This window comes from Spinacia oleracea, chromosome 5 (genome assembly GCF_020520425.1).
Source record: "Spinacia oleracea cultivar Varoflay chromosome 5, BTI_SOV_V1, whole genome shotgun sequence".
Lineage (NCBI taxonomy): Eukaryota > Viridiplantae > Streptophyta > Magnoliopsida > Caryophyllales > Amaranthaceae > Spinacia > Spinacia oleracea.
The window spans coordinates 7,462,724-7,487,360 of NC_079491.1; the positions used below are offsets into that span (position 1 = coordinate 7,462,724).

The 24,637-nt window shown below is 36.8% G+C and overlaps 1 protein-coding gene across 1 annotated transcript; it reads right to left on the reverse strand.

Moving 5' to 3' along the window:
* Positions 1–17,014: 17,014 nt before the first annotated feature.
* Positions 17,015–21,014, reverse strand: LOC110790139 (benzaldehyde dehydrogenase, mitochondrial). The gene is made up of 11 exons (XM_021994901.2): positions 20,740–21,014; positions 20,399–20,533; positions 19,772–19,914; positions 19,503–19,656; positions 19,178–19,407; positions 18,546–18,635; positions 18,267–18,440; positions 18,042–18,179; positions 17,819–17,956; positions 17,511–17,572; positions 17,015–17,415 (listed from the first exon to the last, which is right to left on the reverse strand). Exons 1-11 carry the CDS (start codon positions 20,804–20,806, stop codon positions 17,142–17,144), a joined length of 1,605 nt encoding a protein of 534 aa, XP_021850593.1. The 5' UTR covers positions 20,807–21,014; the 3' UTR covers positions 17,015–17,141.
* Positions 21,015–24,637: the final 3,623 nt, after the last annotated feature.

Here is a 24,637-nt window from a genome sequence, read left to right on the forward strand (position 1 = left end):
AAAGGAAAAGCAGGAAAAGTAGGGAAGAAGAAGGGGAAAAGAAAGAAAAAGGATCCTGGGGACTGTTTATTTGAAAATGATGAGTTTGGTGATTGGTCTGAAAGTGATTCAGACTTTTCAGATTTAGATGTGGAATTTGAACCAGGGGAAGAGGACAGAAAACAACTAGAGGAGGATGAGTTGTTCTGTGAGCCATTGTCTACTGTGTTGAGGGGAAATAAGAGGGTAGATAAGGTTGCAGCACCTGAGGTGGAGGTAGATAGGGTGGCAGTACCTGAGAGTAAGGTAGAGAACCAGGAAGAGAAAGTAAATGAGGAGGCAGGAGGGCAGTCTAGGCCATCAATTGTAGAAGAACAAGTGGATCTAGAACATGAGGTGGATTATGATTCAGAGGAGCTTAGAAGTCTTTGTGGTTCTGATGATGAAGTAGATCCATACCCTACCTTTAATCCAGAGTCAGACTTCAAGAAAAAGATTGTGCTCAGTTTGGGTTTGAAGTTACCGAGTGTTCATGCTGTTAGGAAAGCGATAAGGTATCATTCGATCGAGAACCACTACGATTACTACCTTCTTCATAATGGAAGGAAGAGGGTGAGTGTGTATTGTAGGTATAGATGTAGTTGTCCATGGGATAAAAAGCATGCAAAGCTTGTAAAGTGTGTGTGTGATGATCCACATAAGTGTAGGTTTAAGATTCATGTGAAGAAACTAAGGATGGAAGAAACGTTTCAGATCAAGTCGTTAAGGTTAAAGCATACTTGTGGTGTGGTTCATTCAAGTTCTAAAATCACATCGGAGTGGTTAGCTGAGAAGTATTTGGAGGAGTGGAGGTCAGAACCATATTGGAGGCTTGTTAAGTTTAGGGAAAGGGTTTACAAGGAAACGGGGCTACATATTGGATACTACAAGTCATGGTTTGCTAGGGCTAGAGCCAAATTGATTCTGTATGGGGATGCTGCAGATGAGTATGCTGCTGTGTATGACTATGGGTATGCAATTCTTCAATACAATCCTGGTTCTTCAGCCTATGTACAATGCCAGATTAGAGACAACCCCACTCCGTTCTTTCAAAGATTGTATGTTTGTTTTGAGGCTCTCAAAGTGGGTTTTAAGAGTGGATGTAGGCCCCTAATTGGAGTAGATGGTTGTCACCTTAAAGGGGCTCATCCAGGAATGATCTTAGTGGCTGTGAGCAAAGATGGAAATACAATATTTTCCCCGTAGCTTGGGCAGTGGTGGAAGTTGAGAATGCTGACAGTTGGACATGGTTTCTTGATTTGCTGATGAAGGACATAGGACACCATGACGGAGAAGGATTGACTCTTATGTCTGATAGGCAAAAGGTAATCTAGTTTTATTCTTTTGTTCAATGAGGTACAGTTTCTGGATGGTTTACTAACCTTGTGTTTCTGTTTATTGTTTCAATTCAGGGACTATTGGATGCTATATCTGTTGTGAGTTCAAAAGCCGAGGTCAGATTTTGTGCTAGACACATATGGGCTAACTTCAAGAATAAATTCAGTGGCACAGCCTATAAGGACCTGTTTTGGGCAGCAGCAAGATCAACAACTAAGGTTTGCTATTCTTCAACTTGGTTGCATTTAGGCTTTCATGTTAGAAATCGACTCGTATTCTTAGATTTAGTAGCATTTAGGCTTTCATGTTAGAAATCGACTCGTATTCTTAGATTTAGTTGCATTTAGGCTTTCATGTTAGAAATCGACTCGTATTCTTAGATTTAGTTGCATTTAGGATTTCATGTTAGAAATCGACTCGTATTCTTAGATTTGGCGGCACTTGTGATTTTATTTTAGAAATCGACTCGTGTTCTTAAATTTGGTTGCACTTGTGATTTTATTTTAGAAATCGACTCGTATTCTTAAATTTGGTTGCACTTGTGATTTTATTTTAAAAGCATGTGTGTTTAGGGTAGAAAAGTAAAGCATGCTTCTTGGACACGTTCCCGAATCGTGACTTGGACACGTACCCGAGTCGGGACTTAATCGCACTAAATGTATAAATGTATAGCATTTGTTATTGTTTGTTGATGTCATCCTTGTTTTTGTTTGTTAAATGTATAGCATTGGCATGATTCTTACATGGCTGAAATCAAAGAGCTAAACGAGGATGCATATAACTACTTGAGTGGCATACCTCCTGTGCATTGGTGTAGACATGCATTTGGATCGAATTCTAGGTCTAACATGTTGCTCAACAACTTTTGTGAGACATTTAATGCTGTGATAAGGGAAGCTAGGGATAAACCAATAATAACCTGCCTAGATTGGATTAGGAGGTACGTAATGAGAAGGAATGCTGAGAAGTGGGAGGGTATTCAAAAGTATGAGGGGAGGTTTATGCCATTTGTTGAGAAGGTTTTAGCTTGGGTTTATGAAGCATCTTTGAATTGTATAGTCTGTCCTTCTAGATTAGATGAGTGGGAGGTGGAAACTGCTTTTGATAGGCATGTGGTAGATTTGAAGGAGTTGACATGCACATGCTTTAGGTGGGAGTTAACGGGAATACCATGTCCACATGCTTATGCATGTATTGTGAAGAAGAGGTGGAGGCCTGAAGATTTTGTTCATGAGTGTTACTCAAAGGCCAAATACTTAGCAACTTACTCGCCTCATATCAAGCCAATGCCCGGGATGAAGCAGTGGAAGAAAACAGATTTGCCTCGACCTTTGCCTCCACTGTTAAGGAAAATGCCAAGAAGGCCTAAGTCACATAAGAGAAAGAAAGAAGCAGGTGAGGATGCTGAGGAGAGGTTTGTGAAGCGAGGGAAAAAGCCGAATAACTGCTCAAACTGTAAACAACCAGGCCACAACAAGAGAAAATGCAATAATCCACCTGGTGTTATTCAGCCCAAGGAACCAGGGAGGGATCCCTCCAAGAACCCATGGGTTGTTGCTGACAGAAACAAGAGGGCTGCAAGAGTTTTAAGGGTGAGTTTTTGTCATGTATTTACATTGTTTCTGTTGTTTAGAGCTGAATCTGTTTCTGTGTTTCTGTTGTCATTAACAATATGTGTTTCTGTTGTGTATGCAGAGGTATAATGCTGAATCAGTCACTCAACCACAGCAACAAAACTCAAGTGCATCTACCATGCAACAGACATTTAATGCTCCACCTCAATCCAGTCAGACAGGGAGTTATCAACCTCCTCCACTCAGTCAGACCTCAAGTCAGCAACCAGGTCAGACAGCAAGTCAGCATCCAGGTCCATCCAGCCAAACATCAACTCATCAGCCTCAAACATCACTCCCTCCAAAACTCAGACCCAAATTGCAGACAACAAAGAAACCAGTGTGGCATATTTAAGTATTGTTGGTTGTAATTCCTTTGAACAAGTAGTTAAGGTTTCTAATTAGCAACAAGGTTACATTTTGGCAATGACAATTCTAATTAGGTGCAAGGTTTACATTGTAACACTGTGTAAAGATTCATTTGCCCCTTAATTATATTTGACGTTCGAGCTCGGCTCACGCGTGGCTCGTTTCAGTTAACTGCAGGTTTAACAAGTTGTTGTTCTTGTTGTTCACTTGTTGAATTGTTGTTATGAATATATGATGTTCAGGTGTGGTTCATTTGAGAAAAATTTGTCCTCCATTTAAACTAAGTCAATGGACCAAAGTTGACTCCCGTTGACTTCAAGGACTTTACCTAATTTATAGATTTATCCTCTGTGGTGAATGATAGGTGAAACGAGCACGTATACTAACCAAGTTTTAATCGGTACACAAATAATCGAACACAAGTTAATGCAAAAAGATATTGTCAAAAGCTAGAATTACCATTATTAAATGATTAGAGTCAACTAATGGCAACAACATTACATTACATTACATGAAATCCAATTTCCCGTTCCATTGTCGCGTTTACACTAGAGGAACTTCATTACAAACTTCAACACACAACAAACAACTAATCCCACAACAAACCAAAATACAGAATGGGCAATTTCTTGGCCCTTATCCTTTGTCCCCTTCATTCCAGCCACTCCACCATTGCATATCCTTTCAAGCCTCTCATTGGCAGCAACAAGAAGGGCTTTGTCATCCTCCAACTTCTGCAATTCTATCATCATGACCCTCAACTTTGTTTTCAGCAATCTCTTCTCCACCACCAATTCATTCGTCACGACTCTTTGCCACTCCACAACATCAGGATCAACCCAATAAAACCAACCACATCCTTTCCTACCAGTGTGTACATCAGAGAACTTACAAGTCAGGAATTTTCTCCCCGGGTTATCAGTTGTCCACGATGTCAACATCTTGGATGGAATGCCACAATAACATTTTTTTGAAGCACAAGGAGACCCACTCGACATCCTGCAACAGTTAAAACAACTAATTATTAGTATTTGTTTTATCAATCAAAAACCCCCAAATTGCAAATAACGATCAAAATTGAAATTTTAAACCACGAATACCCACATTTTTAGTCAATTCAAGAACCCAATTTTGCAATGTAGTTGTTTTCACATGACAATTTTTTTTTTTTTTTTTTTTTTTGGCAAATAAAAAATTTATTAACCAAAAGGAAAGAGCAACAACTCAAATATTACAAGCACCAGAACAACTGGAGCACTAGTTCCCCAACAGGAACAAAACAGAACCACCTAGACTAGAACCTGACAGCAACAGGCCTAATACAGCAACAAAGCAATGTCTGAATCTCTACATCTGCAAGCAACCTTAAACACAATTTCTTTAACAATTTGCTCAGCTGATTGAACATGACCAGCAAAGACTCTTTGATTCCTTTGAATCCACAGGCAATAGACTGCTTCAGCAAAACCAGCAAGGAGAAGTTTGCTCACAGCAGTGCATTTTTTACTCATCCTCGTAGCAAATTGGAGCTCCTGATCAAAAGCTTGGCTGCTCCTATTGATATTCAGAATCTGCAGGAATTTCTGCCAGACTTGTCTAGCATAAGAACACTGAAAGAACAAGTGCTGCACTGATTCTGGATCAACACCACATAAACTGCAAACACCATCAGTAACTATGCCCCACTGCAAGAGTCTGTATTTGGTAGAAAGCCTCCCATGAACAGCAAGCCACAAAATGAAAAGACTCTTAGGGCTAGCAAAGTTATTACAAACCACTCTCCTCCACTGAACTTTAGGAAACTGACCCAACAAACATAGGTACATCTTCTTGATAGAGTAACCACCAGTAGCAAAAAACAGTTGCTTGCACATAGGATCCCTTTCCAGCAAATCTCTACACCCCCAAATCTTCTTAAGAACCCAGGAAGCAGAACCTGGCAGAGCCATGGTGAACAAATCCTTGCCCTTGATATAGTATGCATTGACCCATTTAACCCATAGAGCATCAGGTTTGAAAGCCAAAGCCCACAAAAGCTTCAGAATAGCAGCTTTGTTCCAAAGATAGAAGTTTTTCACATTTTGCCCACCAGCAACTCTAGGTTTACACACTGAATCCCAAGCAATGGGAGATTTCCTAGAGGTTTTGGTGTCACCAGTCCACAGACAGGTCCTACAAATTCTTTCTATCTCTCTGAGAACCTTTTTTGGGAGCATAAATATTTGGCTCCAGTAGGTTTGAAGGCTAAACAAGATCACCTTCACCAACTGTAACCTTCCAGCATAGGACAATTTCTTAGCAACCCAAGAAGAAACTCTAGAGTAGAATTTATCAATGAGAGGTTTACACTGGTTAATGGTAAGTTTGGCACTAGAAAGTGGAACTCCTAAGTATTTAAAAGGAAGACTGCCTTTAGAAATACCAAGAGAAACCATAATTGCATCTTGTTCCCACTGAGGAACACCAGAAAAATAGATCTCAGTTTTCTCCATATTAGCTTCCAACCCAGAAGCTTGAGAAAAACAGGAAAAAGCTTTAAACATAAGCTGCAGGGAGATAATGTCACCTCTAGCAAAAAGCAACAAATCATCTGCAAACATGAGATGAGTGAGCTTGATCTTCTCACATTTAGGATGATAATTGAAATCAGGATTGGTAGCCAAGTTCTTCATACATCTACTCAGATACTCCATGCAAATGGCAAACAAGAAAGGAGAGAGAGGGTCCCCTTGTCGAAGGCCTTTCTTTGCAGGAAAAGGCAGCATAGGTTTGCTATTAACAAGAATTGAATAGCTCACAGAAGTAACACAGGGGTGCACCCACTGAATGAACTGCCCAGGGAAGCCAAGCTCCTGTAACACCATGAAGAGAAAAGGTCATTCAACAGAATCATATGCTTTTCTCAAATCTACCTTAACCATACACCTAGGGGACATATGAGCCCTATTATATCCCCTAATCAGCTCAGTTGCAACAATAATGTTATCAGATATGTTCCTACCTGGCACAAAACCAGCTTGATATTCAGAAACCACTTCAGACACCACCCTTTGAAGCCTAGCAGTCAAGATTTTAGAAATAATCTTGTACATGGTAGAACAACAAGCAATGGGCCTAAACTGAGCAACAGAAGTAGGACATGGGACTTTAGGGACCAAAGTCACTGCAGTACAGTTAAACTTGCCATACAAAAAACCAGAATCAAAGAAATCCATCACTGCTCTATAAATATCATGTTTTATAATAGGCCAACCTTTCTTAAAAAAGAATGAGTTGAAACCATCCAAACCTGGGGCTTTGGAAGAGTCAATGCTAGCCAAAGCATCATCAATTTCACCTACAGTAACAGGCAAGCAAAGCAAAGCTCTAGAATCAGAAGATAAGACATTTCCATTTCTGATAGTAGGCACATCCAAGCCAGGCAGAGAAGAAGCAGCTGAACCCAGAAGCTGTTTATAGAAATCAATGATCTTGGACTGAATCTCAGTAAGATCAGTGATCTCCACTCCCCCATCTCCATGAAGCAGATGCACTTTATTTATACAGAATCTCTCTTTCATAGCAGAGTAAAAGAACTGGTGGTTAGAATCTCCCACTGTAACCCACTGAACCCTAGACTTCTGCTTAAGAGCTTGTTCTTCAATAGCTAACCACTTTCTGAGATTGCAAATAAGCTCTTTTTCAGTACTAAGCAAGTGAGGACTGTTATCACTCCTCATCTGAGTTTGCAGATTGTCTAACTCACTTCTATAATACTCAATTTTCTCAGCTGTATGAGAAAACTCCTCCTTATGTAAAACCTTTAGCTTGTGCTTAACTCTATTCAGCTTAAACCAGATTTGAGCCATTGGTCTACCCCTATCCTCACTATTCCAACACTCACCCACAATATTCTCAAAAGAGGAGTGATCTGCTAAATAGTTCAAAAATTTGAAAGGTCTCCCACCAGAAGAAGGGTTAGTAATGCAAGGAATGATAATAGGAGAATGATCAGATAAGGAAGGATTCAAGTATTTAGTAGACAACTCAGAAAAAGAGTCCATCCACTTCATGTTTCCAAATGCCCTGTCAATCCTGCTCCATACTCTAGGGTCATCTGTACCCTTGCTAGACCAAGAAAAAAACCATCCAGTGCTATGCAGTTCATTTAGGTCACGTACAATCTGAATTACATTGATTAAAATCCCTAGTTTCTGCATTACTCACAGCATTTCCATTAATTCTATCCCCAGAATAAAGAATAGAATTGAAGTCACCAGCAACCAGCCAAGGACTAGCTGAACTGCTAGTACTCAGATGGTTCAACTCATCCCACAAAGCTTGCCTATGCCCAACACTATGCAAGCCATAAACAGCAGTAAAGAAAGAAGAAAATTTATGGTCCTTAGTGTGGATCCAACAATGAACTTTTTGAGAGGAACTACTAAGAATCTGTAAGTCCACATCAGCAGTCCTCCAACCAACCCATATTCTACCTTTTGGAGAGTGAGGATAGTTGCAGAACCAAGTCCACACCCCCCCCCCCCCCCCCCCCCCCCCCAAATCTCTTCTGAACCTTCTCCTTATTTCCAAGCCTTACTCTTGTTTCTAATAAAGCTACTACATGAATACTATGATTATTAAGGAACCTCCTAACTTCATTAGCTTTGAGAGGCTCATTAAGCCCTCTTATGTTCCAAGTACAGATATTCATGGATTAGGAGGATCTTTTCCAGAACCAACTACCCCATTCCCAACATTCTCATCTCCCTCACAATCAGATAAGTCCTCATCAGACTCTTGTTCCAACACAGCAAAAGAGTTCTCTACTCCCACAGCTGTACCACCTCCCTTGCTCTGAGTCTTCCTGGTAACAACCTTCCATCCAGTGTTTGAGTCTGGAGTAGGAAGACCTTGATTACAAGGAGTGACAACTTGAGCAGCAGCAGTAACAGGGTTCACTGGTTGAACCTTCTTTGGCACCCATACTCTCTTAGGTTTCCCAACCTGTTGAGGTTTCACAAGAGTTGTCTTAGCACAGTCATGCCCCACCTTGTTGCAGGATTTACAAAAGGGGGGAGTCCAATCATAAACAACCTGTTGTTTCATCAGTTTACCTAGCTCATCTTCTATCCAGACACAATCAGGCAATGCCAAAGTGACATCCATTTCGATTAAAACCCTGGCAAAAGAGATTCTGTCCTGTCTAGTTGTGCAAGCATCAGCAAATAAAGGAACACCCAAGCTGCTACCTATCCTACTCAACGAGTCAGAACTCCAACAATTGAGAGGAAGATTAGGGAACTTCACCCAAATGGGAATCACCCTAAGAATTTCTTCACAGAAATCAAAGTTTGCCTTCCATGGCTTAATAATCATGGCCTTGCCAAAGAAGAGGTGTGGACCATCTGCTAACACTGCATTCTTATCATCCATAGACATGAATTTCACCACAAAATATCCATCATCATGAAGAAAAATCTTAGGCATTCTCACATAAGACCAATTTGCAGCAACATACTTAGACAAAGAAGCTATAGTAGGGGTATATCCTACAACATACAACACAATAGATTGCTGCCAGTGCTTATTCAATTTATCCAATTCTGAGGGTTGCAACTTAATCACTTTCTTTCCATCCTTAATAACAGGAGCAATAAAAGAGAGAGGAACTCCTTTACCTGCAAGTTTCGACCCTGCAACAACAGAGGACCACGACGGAGGCTTCTCAGGTTGTTCCATCTCCAATCTCCGATTAACTGGAGCATGCTGACCAGAAGCTCTCTGATACTCCGCAATCACCTCAAGCAACTCACGAGTGACAGGTCCAGTACTTGGATGAGGAAGGAATTTTGGATCTATATTAGAGGTATCAACAATCTCCTCCCCTCTAGCTTGATTCTCAATACTACGTTCAAGAGAAAGAGCTACTCTCCTTATGCGTGCCGCTGTTGTCTCCTGTAACATCTCCATAGAAGAAGCAGCTTGAAATCCAGTTGAAGGGGGAAACCCAGAATTCAACCCAGAGGTCGAGCTCAGACCCCCAACCCCTCTCATGGCATTATTCGACCGATTTTGATTACCAGAAGAAGATGACAAACCTTCCTGATTAGTTTTGTTAGAGTGAAGCTTCTTCCTCCCTCCCATTAATGGCGAAACGGTTCACGGTAGCTGAACACCCTAAACGTGCGCCGAGAGCATTTCTTGAGAGAGAAGAAAACCTTTTCTTTAATTTTCGTAATTATTGTGAGTACATGTTAGTTTTGGTTCACATGACAATTCAAAGGTTTCAAACGCTAAAATTATCAAAAGGATTCGAATTTAATAAAATTGAACAAGAACAAAAACCCTAAATTGAAAAAATAAACCCAGAAATTGAAGAACAAGAACGAATTTAATGCACTCACCTTTAGGTTACTCGATTCCTCAACCAAATTGCGAATCTTGCTTTGAGAAAAAAATTACCCAGATTTCTTGATTTTTTTTCGAAAAATTGGTTGAATGTGGTTGATAAAACTTTACAGGAAGTTTAAATAAGGGGGAAAGGGAGTTAAGCACTTGAATATAGCCGTTGGAGGTGGGGCCCACAAACGGAGGAATTTGACAGAAACTGTTACAAGGTAGTGTTACTCAACCTAAACAAACTTATAAGGTAGAAAAATTAAAAAAAAAAATTATAAGGTAGTAATTCACAAAACGTCCAAACTTAAAGGTAGTGTTGCACAAAATTTCCTTTTTTTTACGGTAGTAACTCTTTTACTTCCTATAAAATTGTACCTTTTTACTATAGTAATTCTTCCACTTTCTACTAAATAGTACTCCATAAGTAGTACATTTTTGTGAGTAACACTATGTCGATTGATATCGACATAATTTATAACTTTGATCCAACAATGTACTTACCATGCATAAAGATCTAAAAATCTCTTATAAATGGAGAAAAATCCGATGTAAACAAAAACAAAAGGAGATTCTTAAACAAATTAAAATAAATAACTAGTGGTCTAGTGTATGTACGTACGTGGGACGTACGTGTATGCGTTCCATAGTGAATTTTGTATGCATACCAATAATATAATGCATGGTTACATTGTATAATTTGATGACTCTAATCTACTATTTGAACTGTTTGAAACATCACCATTTTTATTTCATCAGATCCTTTAAAAGGATTTTCTGAATAATTCACTACATTTTTCATATCTAGTTTTCTGAATAATTCACTACATTTTCCATATCTTGAGATTTCATACTCCGTATATGCTAGTAATGCACTAATGCTAATACGAAGAGGTCAAACCCAATATTAATTTGATAATGACAATGGATAATGGTATGCTAGTGGCCTGTTAATTAAGACTGATAATTTGTGTAAGATATGTCTCAAGTTCGGATCCTACCACCTTCATTTAAAATTTATACTAGTACCGGCCCGTGCTAATGCATGGTTTTTACAAAATTAGGGAGTAAATAAAATAATGCATTAGATACAAAACACTTACTCTGCAGATTATAATGGTACGTAGTAACACAAACATCGAGTACTCCGTGGTTATGACATTAATAAATCAATGATATATCTACGTCTATATGAGAAATGATTTTTTTTTAATGATGTTAGGCAATTGAAATGTTGGTAGATGTCTAAGATAAAATGTCATATTCTAATAATGTAGTGTAAGTTATAAATTGTATGGTTTAACCATTTGATTGAAGTATCTATTTTTTACCTCAATTGCAGAATTAAAAAAATGACGTTTTCTATATTTGTTAGATTGATTAAAATTATTTTTCTATTTATTTCATAATTTTTGAAGATCTATTTCGAAATAGTCAGTCATTATATTTATGTTATTCAAATTTTCATTCTAAAGATATACAACCTGTTTTTTTTTTTCCTCTTATTCATTTGTATTTATATTTCATTCATTTAGTATAAAATTTGCTATTTTCTTTTTTGTGAATGGTTATTTTACTTTCTTGCTTGATTAATGCTAGAATGATGTTGTGAATAGATTAATTAGTTTCCTTTTGAATGGGTATGATGTGACAATTGACGTAACATAAGTAAGAAAAAAATATTAGGGATTTGATTACTTCTCATTAATCATCACTTTGCTTTAATTATATAGATTATCTTACGTGTATATATCATTTGTATGGGGTTGGGTCGTAAAAGCTATAGCCGCCAAGTCGTTTGATATTAATTAGAGGCCAAGTTATTAATGAAGTAGCTACCTTATACTATTGCTCGTAATGAATTCATTAATATATGGCCGTTTCCTGGTGTGCAGTCTGTGCATCACCACAACATTAATTAAGTTGTTAAACCATTTAATTATTTCCTACTCCATAAATATATCTTGCAACCTTGATCGATCTATTCTTGGGATTTGGGAGTACCCATGCACGCATTACATCATCTAATCTAACCTTGTGTTAATTATTAAAAAAAAAAATACTCATAATATAGTATACAGTTATACATAAAACACTTCTCTTAAATTCTGTCGAAATGCATGATTAAAACTCGAACCCAACCAAATCATAAGTGATACGGACTACATGCTTTTAATATCTCAAAAAAAAAAAATCAATTATCATGGTTAGCGAATAAAAAATGGACATGAATAAATATATTACCATGAAACAGATTAACAGAGGAAGTAGAAAGTATAATCGACCAAATAATTCAATTGGTTCACATTTCTAAGTCTTTTTATAAAGAATTTTGGTGGTATAAATGTCGGATGCAGAATCATTAGACGTAAAGGGTCCTCATCAATAACCATCAACCATGGTCCATGGCTTAATTATTCTATGACTAATTAATACTCACAATATTAATATTATATCATATTCCCAAAATGTAATTTAAATTAGCATGATCCAATTCTACCATATCGTGGCAATCTATGAATCGAGCAAATTAAGTTATCTTTATATATACCTAAATTCATAAAAAAAAAAAGAAAAAAAAAAAAGAAGAAGATATACTATGATAGTTACACTTCATAGATTATTTAACTACCAGAAAAAACTAACTTCTCCTTCACAAAATCACAATCAAAGACGTGGTTGGTTAAATGGTTAATTAGTGATTTAATGATGTGTATATGAACATCTAACAAAGTTTAGGAAGCAGCTAAACGTAAACATGGACCAATCATAACATGACTTGTGTTACGCGCTTGGACAAAACTCTATCTTTCACACTTTAATCAAAATGTTGAATACAAGTATGAAACAAATATTGTAGCTTAATCATAAACCTTGTTAGTTAGTTAAGTCGTGTCCTAATTAGTATTATTATTTTGTAATTAATTAAATGAGGAAAATATAATATAGAAATCAAAGTGGGCCAAAAGTTTATGAAAGTGGCAACATATAAAGGACTGTGTCATGGGGTACACACGGAGTGTCCAAATCCAGTAAAGCCCAGCTATGGCCCACTAAATCAACCCAACAATCAAATACAACTTGTTTGTTTTACCGACCTACTCCTATAGTCCTATTATCTTTCTTACTAGTTTTAACCTACAAAGTTTAATATTTTTTCAGGTGTAAATGAAAAGGACAGGAAAATATCTACCAAAGAGACAATCAGTTTGCACAAAAAGAAAAGAAAAGAAAAGGAGAGACAATAAGCAATCATTAATTTTTATTTTTAAAAAATCATGTACGGAGTATAGAATTCGAGATATTTATATTTGAGTCTTGAAAACTGGAGTAATTTTAAAGGATAGGTAACTAGTGTTGAGGACAACTATCTGAAATGTCTAAAACCCTAAACTTGATTCTGTATCCGATCTGAAAAGTGAGTATTCGAAGCTATATGGTTATCGATTCAGGTATGTAATCAGAAAATTCATTAACGGGTACGTTTAAGGATATCATTTTAAGAGTAATAAGTACCCGATAACAATCCGATATAGCATATTTGTTTTTTGCGAAAACTTAAAATCCAGTTATTTGATAATCACTTTATATTTTGAGCAAATAATACATCATATAATCTAATACCTATTCTATAAAAAGGACAATCAGTAGATTATTAGAAGCCATGTGTCATCTCTCATTTCATTCATCGATTCGTTTTTTTATTTCTTCTATGTTTTACAACTTCCTTTACTCTTCCACTGCATCTTCCCTATTCAACTTCGAATAACCTATATTCCAATATACACATTAGCCTCTTCCACTTTACCTCCTCTAACATTCAAAATTCAACATATAACTTTTACATTTTTTACAACTTTCAAATTACACCTCTATTTAATTCATATATATTACCAAAAATCACATGTCCTCACTAATTAAAACTTTAAAATACAGTTAAACAACCACTATACAACCGCCCATTCTTTGAACAGGCTCAAAAGCTAGTTTTATTAATAATGTAGTCGAATTCATGTGGTAATATTGATTATTAGTGTTGAATGATATATATTAATCCAGTACTCTGTAACAAAGACTAAAGTTTTCAATTGGATATCAGATCGGGTACCTGATATACGATCTAAAAGTTCGGATATCCGGACTTATTGGTTCGTTTCATGGATAACAACTTAGAGTTATTGATTATCAGATACCCTCCAATAATGATATCGGTTCTGGTACCCAATTTATGCTCACCCCTTCAAATAGCATAATCAAATGTTACCTGTATCAAGATTATTTTTATTGTTTAAGTAGTAGACCATAGATGTTTTGGTCACTAACTAGTTTCCGGTCTCGTACAACCACATATATATATATATTTTATTTTAATCAACTAGTGTGGTCCGTACAATGTATTGGATTGTAACCATTCATCCATTAACATAAGGATGATGTCAACATTATTTGTACAACTATGTAAATGTCATATTGTGCGGCCTAGTATAGTTCAACTTGTTAAAACAACTTAGCAGGTGAAGGTACGTACATACGAAGATACCATTATAATTCAAATTAATGGAGAAAAGTGGGGAATGTCAAATTATATGAATGTCGTTTTCATAAAATATGGTTTGAAGCTTAAAATGGAGATAAGTAATGATAAGGAACTCTAATCATGGTTGGCAGCTTATTCTTATCTTAGAATTAGCTAATATCCCGTCAACTTGCCTTTTCAAAAGGGGTATCTAGTTGATCATACTAATGGTACATTGGTACAAGTAGGAAGTAGTTTTTATTGCTTTTAGAACATCAAAATTCATATCCAATATATTCAAATCATTCCAATACATATAGGGACGAAGTCACAACTCCATTCCAATGGAGACTAATAATAATAATAAAATAATAATAATAATCATAATAACAATAATAATAATAATAATAATAATAATAATAATCACACATGCTGCTTAGAGTAACGTGATCAATGCTAATATTCGATTTGTTCTTTTTCAACGGTTATGTTTTGCTTTGAATAAGGGTGTCGGGGCGCAGTTGGTTGTTAGGCTCCCATCCAACTTTGTGTAATTGATAAATGGAGACTCAAAACTCGTCTATTCTCATTAATTCTCTCCGTATATATATTACATGGGAAGGTTAATTAAGTAACTTCGTATATCTAGAATAATACAATATTAACATAATATACTATCGTATACTCCGTATATATTATCGTAACACCCCCCTCAAGGTGGAGCATGAAAATCTCGAATGTCCATCTTGTTTAGGAAAAACTTAAATTGCGCCTTATCCAACGCTTTGGTGAAAATGTCTGCTAATTGGACCTTCGTTGATACATACGAAGGACATATGATCCCTTCCTTGATTGCATCACGAATGAAATAACAATCCGACCCAATATGCTTTGTCCGCTCATAAAACACTGAATTCTGTGCAATATGCAACGCAGACTGACAGAACAACACTTCCACCAAACAAACATACAAGTACGTATGACTTAATAACAATTATATTTTGTGATTAAAATTCACGAATAAATTAAACATAAATTAAAAATTTATTAACTTGTTTAAGTAAAAATTATCATTTCATTCACTCATAATTGACTTAAAGATGTAAAAATTAACATTTCTAGAATTCTCCCCAAATATGTCATTGAAATGTGCAAATGTGCAAATGTGCAATCACGAATTAGCCCTCCCAATTCCCAAAACATAGGTGCAAATAGTGCAATAGCCAACAACTCAACAAGTTAAAAGAAAATATAATTGGATGGGGTAATGAAAATGTCATTTATGCATAAGAACTTTTGCAGTGGTCACAAATAAAATTATGGTCCCTATTTGTGCACCAATCTATGATACTCCATGCATCAAAAAAAAAAAATCTATGATACTCCATTGGACAAGTGTTGAAAATTTTATTTGATATCCTAGATTTTTACTTTTTATTTTTCATAAAGGAATGAGTAATCTAGATTTTCCCATTTTCAGTTTTATGATTTACAACATCATGTATGATGTAGGTTGGATTATAAACTTAAATTTTATCATCCTTATAATAATCAGGTTAGTTTTAAAAAATGACAACAAAAAATTAAAACCTGCTTTTCGTAGTTTCTATATATTTTTCAAGTAAAAACAAAAAACAATAATGAATGGTCACAGATTATTAGCTCTATTTGTTTTTGTTTTTTTTTAAAGCCTTTTTCTTTGTTTTCTTCTTATCTAGGGCCTCTAATTTGGTCTTTCCATCAATTAAGTAGTATAGCCCAAAACAAACGTAACTGTCTAATTGAACATACTTTGAGTTGAGCTACATTCTACAATGATAAATAATTGTGAAGCAAAATGAAAATAGGCTAAAGCCCTGGCCCATAATAATATGTTTTTTTTGGTGTTAGCACCTGGTTCACCCTTAGGGGCTAATTCGGATTCGGGGCGTGTTCTGGGTGGATATGTTCCAGTTCCCTCCCAATTGTTATTGCGGGGGATCGAATACGGGTCCTCCCTATCAAATTCAGCCCCAATATGTTAAGATAACCCGTTTTCACTTTGACAAAATAATTCATTATAGAGTACTACATAGTACATACTCCATTACATAGTAGTTAAAAGCACTCATAAACAAATTTACTTCATGTAATACACTGCTAAGATTGAGTTGGAATCAAACAAGCTCCATTTTTGTCTTTTCTAACTGACTTAACTAGAATCAGTCACTTACAAGAGGTGAGTAGTTATTTCAATTTCAAAATTACGATAAATAAGAATCATAACCATAACCTACAAAATATGAGTACCCTTTTGAATTCCAAATTCATGAAATAATAATCATAATCCTACACGAAACGATCTCACGAAACAAGTATGGTTAAAGTCTTAAAGGTGAGCCGGAATACATGGTTTCTGCTGAAGTTGTCTACACAAAACAAATAGGCTTCAAACATGATCATCTTGAACCTACCCGCCCAAAAAATAGCGGGTTTTGGGTACCCAGAAACCCAGTCTGGTCTGATTTTATACCTTTTTGGGCGGATTTTGGAAAACTCAAAGCTATACTTTAGTTACTATTATTTGCATGGCCCAAAAAGACCTGAAAAGCCGCTATTTTTACCCCAAAATAGCTTTTGGGAACACAAAATCGGTCGAAGTTTGACCCGAGCAGCTTGACAAAATGGGCTGATTTTACGCCACAGCCCAGCCTGAACCTGAACCGGCGGCGGCATGCCTTTTGATCAGCTCTAGTATGGTTGAAGCCTTAAAGGCAAGCATTGTTGAAAGAGATTGGAAATATACATTGAATATCTATATATATGCTGCATTTCTTCTGTACTTGTTCTGAATCAAAATTCAGAGAATATGGAACAAGAACAAACTAACAGGAATACATGAAACGGTGTTACATTACATAGTTAAAAAATTACAACCAAGCTGGATTTTTCAGAGCAGTAACAACAGCTTTCACCTGCAGATAGTTGTTAAGGCTGTAAACACCCTTTTCCCTGCCTATACCACTCATCTTGTACCCACCAAAGGGTATGGCTGCATCAAAAACATCAAAGCAGTTCACCCATACTGTCCCAGCCCTCAATGCCCGCGACAATGTGTTGGCTGTGTCAAGGTTTTGGGTGAATACTCCGGCTGCTAGCCCATACCGCGTTTTATTAGCCCTCCGAATCACATCATCAAGGTCCCTACACCATAAATTGGGAAAGAAAATGGAGTATAAGTGTTGGGTTACAGGAACTGATTAACAACATTAATGTAGCAGAAGAATTGTCTGGTTTACTTGAATTTCAAGATAGTCTGTACAGGGCCAAATATCTCATCTTGTGCAATCAGCATGTCATCCTGATATACAAGAACGCTGAATGTCAGAACTGTTATGGCTAAGTACTTTCAGTGTTCGCCTAAAAATAAAGATAAGGGTGAGTTCTATTCACCTGATTTTCACTTACTTTTCCTGAACATCTATTATTAGAACTTAACTGAACTTGTATGAACTTATCAAAACTTATGATCTTATCAGAACTTATCTGAACTTAATTTTCATGAAATGAGTGGAAATAAGGTGAATAAAACAGACTCCTAGGTTACCTGAACATTTGAGAAGACGGTGGGCTGGACAAAGAGACCTCTAGATCCAAATCTCTCACCTCCACACTCGAGCTTAGCATTGCTCTCCGTACCAGACTTTATGTACCTCAATATCTTTTCAAATTGCTCTCTATCTATCTGCAGTTCCGTGTTATATACACCTTACAACTTTCTCAAGTTGCTTAAACGCAAAGGGAGAGGGACAGCAATGGAAATGTATTACCTGAGGACCTTGCTCAATGCCGCTCTTAAAAGGATCTCCAACAGTACGTCTCTTGGCACGTTTAGTTGCTTTTTCTACAAATTCATCATATACACTCTCATGCACAAAAGTACGGGAGCCAGCACAGCAACATTGGCCCTATGATGAACACCATAGAGCTTAAGAAAGATACCATATTCTCAACTCTTTGATACAACTGACGAAAAAAAAGGTGAGTGGGAATACCTGGTTAAAGAAAAGAGCAAAATGTGCAAGTTCCACTGCTTTATCAACATCAGCATCCTCGCATACAATGAAAGGCGATTTCCCACCAAGCTCTAAAGTCGCTGGCTTAAGATTGCTCTTAGCTGCTAGTTCTAGAACTGCCTTTCCAGTTTCAGTAGATCCAGTGAAAGCAATCTGTAAACCAAATTTGATATGTTCAACATTATTTCAGCAACATTATTTGTAGTGTAGATTATCTTAGGATCAAGAATATGGTATTAAAGGTAAAAGAATGAGTACCTTGTCGACATCCATGTGACTTGCAAGTGCGGCACCAGCTGTTGGACCAAAACCAGAAACTATGTTTAAAACACCAGGAGGAAGACCAGCCTGTATGGCAGTAAATGTAACAGGTTAAATGTGAAGTACATGTTAGACAACATTTTGTTTCAAGGTATTGATAATTATTGTCAATGGAACTTCTGATGTCCGCTACAATTGCACATAGGATTTGCATTAAGGAAAGAACATCACAGAAGATTGATTAACGGCATGACAATGGAGTGAGATAAGATCACAGTTTGTCAAAGAGCATACTACCAAACTGCAGCTGGGACTCACAAGTCACAGTCTGTTTGGTAACCGGTAATAAATGGTGGAAATAACAATAAATCTTAGTGTTATCTGGCAAGAAAATGACATCGTGATGTTCATGGTAATGGAATTTTGTCTCAAACTTGGTGTTTATCTTCATAATTTGCATTCCTGGTAATGGAAATTTATAAAGAAAAAGAGATGATTTTGAGTGAACTAGCATTACCATGGGAATGATTGATTTTCTTTACAAATTTACATACAAATACATTCTCATTGACAACATTTATGACTAGCTACCAAACGGGCTGTCAGCACGTGACAACATGTTGTCTTACCTCATGGAAGAGTTTCCCAACAAAGAGAGCAGTCAATGGAGTTTGCTCGGCAGTCTTCAAAACAATAGTATTGCCACATGCCAAGGCAGGGCCAACTTTCCAAGCAAACATGATGAGAGGAAAGTTCCATGGAATGATTTGACCGGCTACACCAATTGGTTCGTGCAATGTTTGTACATGGTATGGACCATCAGCTGGAACTGTCATACCATGGATTTTATCCGCCCAACCTACAATTTTTTCAAGACAAAATCTTCACATTCAACTCAATCAAGTAATGCTTATATATGACTAGAAAATGAGTTTAATTTGTTGCTTTTTCTACCAGCATAATAGTGAAATTTGCGGACAAACAATGGAAGCTCTGATTTGGCAGACTGTTGAAAAGGCTTCCCATTATCCCAAGTTTCCAAGGCAGCAAGTTCCTCACTGTGTTTCTCAACCAAATCAGCAAATTTCAGAATGATTCGCGCTCTTTCCTGAACAGACCAAACAAGTGAATTTGCGAAACTTACAACAAATCAATGCCAAATGAAACATACATAACTTAGACAAATTAAAGAAAGAGAAGATGGGGGAGGTAGAGGATATTACATAAGCTGTCATTTTAGGCCATGGACCTTCATCAAAAGCTTTACGAGCAGCAGCAACTGCACGGTTGATATCTTCTGCATCACCTTCAGCAACATGAGCTATCACATCCCCAGTCCGGGGATCATATGTAGGAAATGTCTTTCCTGGAACAAGTTTATTTAATGTTTGATCATTGACAAACTATATATAGTGTACAAAAGAGTAGTAATTAAGGCTCAATTTGATAGGGTGTAAAACGCTTTCATGGAAAACGATCTTCTCATTTTCAATCATTTTACGTTATTTAGTTAGGCAAGGGATGAAAAACAATTTTCCATAACTCCCTCAAAGATGGAAAAACGTTTTCCATTTGAAAAAGAGGGAAACACTTTTCCACATTTCCTCCTTTCCCCTCCATCTTCACCATCCTCATACATTTTCTTTTAAGAAGGAAAACTAGTTTGAAATTGTATTTTCCCTTGGAAAATATTTTCCATGGAAAATCATTTTGCACTGAAAACATTTTACACCAAACCAAACGGAACCTAATGTATACTACAACTAATAGGAAACTATCATAAGCAATAAGCAATACAAGAAGTAGTGTACTGAAATTTACAAAAGGACTGAAGTAGAGAAAATAGTTACCAGATGCTGCATCAACAAATTGTCCATTGATCAGAAGTTGAGTATGCTTAATTTTGACATCAGGGGCAATAGGGTTTTCGATTTCAGCAGCCGTGCTATATCGGCTTGAACATCTTCCCCAGCTCGACCCTTTACCTGAACCACACACAACATAACTTAGCAGTTAGCAATAACTAAAGGCAGAAACTGACACAGTACAGTTGAGTAATCTATCAATTAATAGCAATCAAAGTAAAATTCTACAAACTGCTGGGAAAAGAATAAACATACAATCAAGAACACAAAGTTTCTGTTTTACACGAAATAAAGGAAGATAAAGAGAAGGGTACTGAACTACTTACCAAGAGAAAGAGGAAGAGAAGATGATAAAGAACGAGAAAGCAGAGAAGAAATCCTGCGAGCAGCCATGGCTGATGTCAGATGTCAGATGTCTGATGATGATAATCAGAAATCACACACCTCTAAATTCTAATTGATGATGTGATTATTGAGGATAAACTTCAACTTTTGGTGGCAAATCCTACTGGAACCAAAGATGAACAAACAAAATACTAGGAAAGAATGGATAAGTCTTCGTGTCCCTTAATTTATTTTTATTTTTTTTATATATTTTGGAAATTACAACGGGCAAAGGTGGCAATATGCCAATATTTGTTTGGTTTTTCACTTTTTAGTGCTAATCAATTTGTTGTCATCTCTACTCTAAGAGTCACTGTCTTCATTCTCCCATGGATAAAGGAGACAAAACATTTGTGTAGTAAGTGAATTTTTTTTCTAAACTTAGAATTCGTTCTCCCATATTCGATTTAATAATCACACCTAAAATATAGAAGTATTAGACCTATCAAACAGGATAGTATTGTAAAAAAAATTGATATAAGACATTATTGAAATTTATTGACCTGATAGAACTTGATTACAACTTATTTGTACTAACTGGACCCAAAATGTATTAGCTTTATAGGATCTAATTGCAACTTACCGGAACTTATTGAACCATAAATTTAATTCTTTTATTTTATTTTAAGGTGAAGAGAACACATTGCATGTTCTTCAAAATATGAAAGCAATAGCTAAAACAAAGTGATCCATAGCAAATTAGTAAATTTTCATATTTGAATTGGTAGATAAATATTCAATTTCAAATTACTACGGAGTAAATATTGGTTTCAAATTACTCCATAGTAGATAAATGTTTATCCTAAACAAGTGTACAACTACCGCTACCTAGGTGTAGGCCGCGTAGCTAAAAATGCCGTGGAGTATTGGACCTATTGGCCCATTGGGTATGGGTGTTCGAGGTCTTTAAGATAGGTTAGGCTTGTAACTTGAAATAGGCGCTCCAAAACAGCAAAACATAGTACGTAATTTATATTACAACTAGTGTTTGGCTCGATAATGTCCCAGGTTACTATTTAGGACATCGTATATGTGGTGTGCCGGGTACATTATGTAAAATGTTGGTGTATATTATACGCTTAGATGTTAATATACGAAGTGAAATAAACATTTTTGAAGATAACTTGAATGATTTTAATGAACTGGTACCTTTGACAGGTAGGGGTGTGCAAAAATTGGTCCGGACCGACCTAGATCGGACCGGACCGGACCGAAGGCAATCGGTCCGGTCTTCGGGTCGAGAAATTTCAATTTTCGGTCTTCGGTCCTATCCGATCCGGTCCAAAACCCGATTTTGGACCGGATCGATTTTTCCTTCATAAAATATAATAGAACCTATTTAAAATTTGTAGTCTCTCCTTTAATATGTTGTAAATATTACTATATTGTGATATATTTTATTTTAGCTTCCAAAAAAATACTTAAACAATTAGTTTTTTTTTATATTTTTTCTTTTTTACCATAATTTTTATAAAAAATAAAAAAAATATAAATAGGTCTACAACCGGTCCAAACCGGTCCGGTCCAAGCATAATCGGTCCGGTCTTCGGGTCTTGAATTATCACAATTTCGGTCTTCGGTCCGGTCCGAATTCGGACCGATGAACACCCCTACTGACAGGTATCGATCCTTAGAAGTGAGGGAGGTTGATAAAGGAATCTTCACATCCAAAGCGCCTCTAGTAAGGTTTGATCTCATGACCTTGAGGTTATGAAGCTAAACATTTACCACTCGGTCAAACCTTGTTTGGTTCCAACAACGTAATATATACTCCAACATTCATGCATCATTCATTCTACATGATCGAAAGTGTTAGATAACCCTCCACACCATCAAGTCACAATTTTTATGAACCTATAAACAAGGAGCTTTGGCGTTGTAACTAATAAGTAATAACTGTCCTATTTATATGATCATATACCCTTTCCTCTTCACAACTGAGTCTCTTATACTAGACGAAAATGGTGGATTTGGAAGACCTCATAAAAATGGTGTTACGTATGTGTTTCGGGTTGCAGTTGTACTTGATTGAAATGGCTCGTAGACGTCTTCGTTTGGTAATCCTTGAAAGCGAATTACAAAGCATCGACCCCAATTACATCCTCCCTAATGATGTCTATAGATTCTGATTCTATTCTTTCGTCTACAAATCAAATGACATATATATGGTACCATGTTAACTAATGTTGTGATCTTTTTTCAATTGTATTTGTAATCATTATAATCATAATCATTTTTCCATATCTTCATGCTCCTTTTATTTTTTATTTGGTTTTGCGTCACTCTTTGAAATCATCAATCTTTAACGCAAAAACTCATGCCCAAATCCGTAAATTTAGTGCATGATTTTTGGGCTAAAATACATGCTTTTTCAAGGAGGGCTCGTGCTTTGGTCTAAAAATGCCTATTTAAGGCTACCTGAACCCACTTTTTTTCAGGCCGGACTATAGATGATCAGGTCTATCTTTAGGCAAAACATCAATCGTAGCTTCCTTAGAATTCTTCATAACATACGTAATATAATATAAAGATGGTTGTGGGTCGAGGCTCGTGCCAAACCTATGTGCTTTGGACCAGGTACAGAGTACAATACAAAGATGGCTATGGGACCGATTTCGTGTCGAACCTGTGTGCTTTGGGCTTGAATAGGCCCGGCCCACATCAAACCCACTCATTTCATGTCGGGCCAGGTCGTGTCGAAGTTTTCAAAAAGACAGCTCAGGCACGGCCTAAGTGCACATGCCCTCGTGTTGGGACTTCATACCTAAGCCTAATTTTCCTAATTGTAACATGATTTATAGTGTTATAACTTATCGTGTTTTTTCCACAAAATGGGACTCAAGAACAGCCCACGACTTCTTGCTCGTTTCGGGCCGTGCTTGTGGCAGCCATGCCTTTTCTTGCTGGGCCATGGCGTGCCTCAACCCTGCTTAGCCCGCATTCCATTTTTAGTGCAATACAACAAGGGATGGCAATGGGTCCAGGATCCGACCCAGATCCGGTTGGACCCGATCCATTTATAAGGGTCTGGGTCCAAAATAATTAGACCCTGTGGATCTGGGGCGGATCTGGGTCTTTGTTCAATGGGGCGGGTCTGGGTCCAAGAATTAAAGATCCAGATCCGGTCCAGATCCGACCCACAGACCCATATATATAATTTTAAAAAAAAATTATTAAAATTTAAATATGATTCTATCTTTATGTGCCAAACTTTATTAAGTTCTTATGATGCTAAACTATTTAAATATTGTTTGACGTGACATATAAATAATAATATTAGAAACTTTAAATACTTATTGTATTACAAGGCTAATATGATTTTTTTTCCTAAACAAAATTAACGAATATTCCATATTTAGTGGTTTTATCAAAGCAACGTTACATTTACATACATAAAATGGGCGAAAAAATTACGCAATATATGAAAAATGAGGGACAGATTTTTTTGGAAAACAAATACGGTTAGACCCATTTAGGACCCAGATCCGACCCTAGACCCATTAGACCCAGTGGATCTGGGTCTGGATCTGATTTTTTTGGACCCAATGGATCTGGGTCGGATCTGGATCCACCTCTTAAAAAGCGGGTCTGGGTCTGGATCCTGTCGGACCCAGTCCAGATCCGACCCATTGCCATCCCTAAATACAACATATATGTAACACTAGGTATCAATAACTTTGATGTTAGCAATGAAATGTCAGCAATACGACTAACGGGTAATCAATGATAAAGGTCACAAGTTGCGACAATTAAAATGTGTCACAATCTTACGTATCATTCTTTTAATGGTACCATAAGGGTGTCACATAAGCCGCAACTCGTCAAATTATTTTTACTATC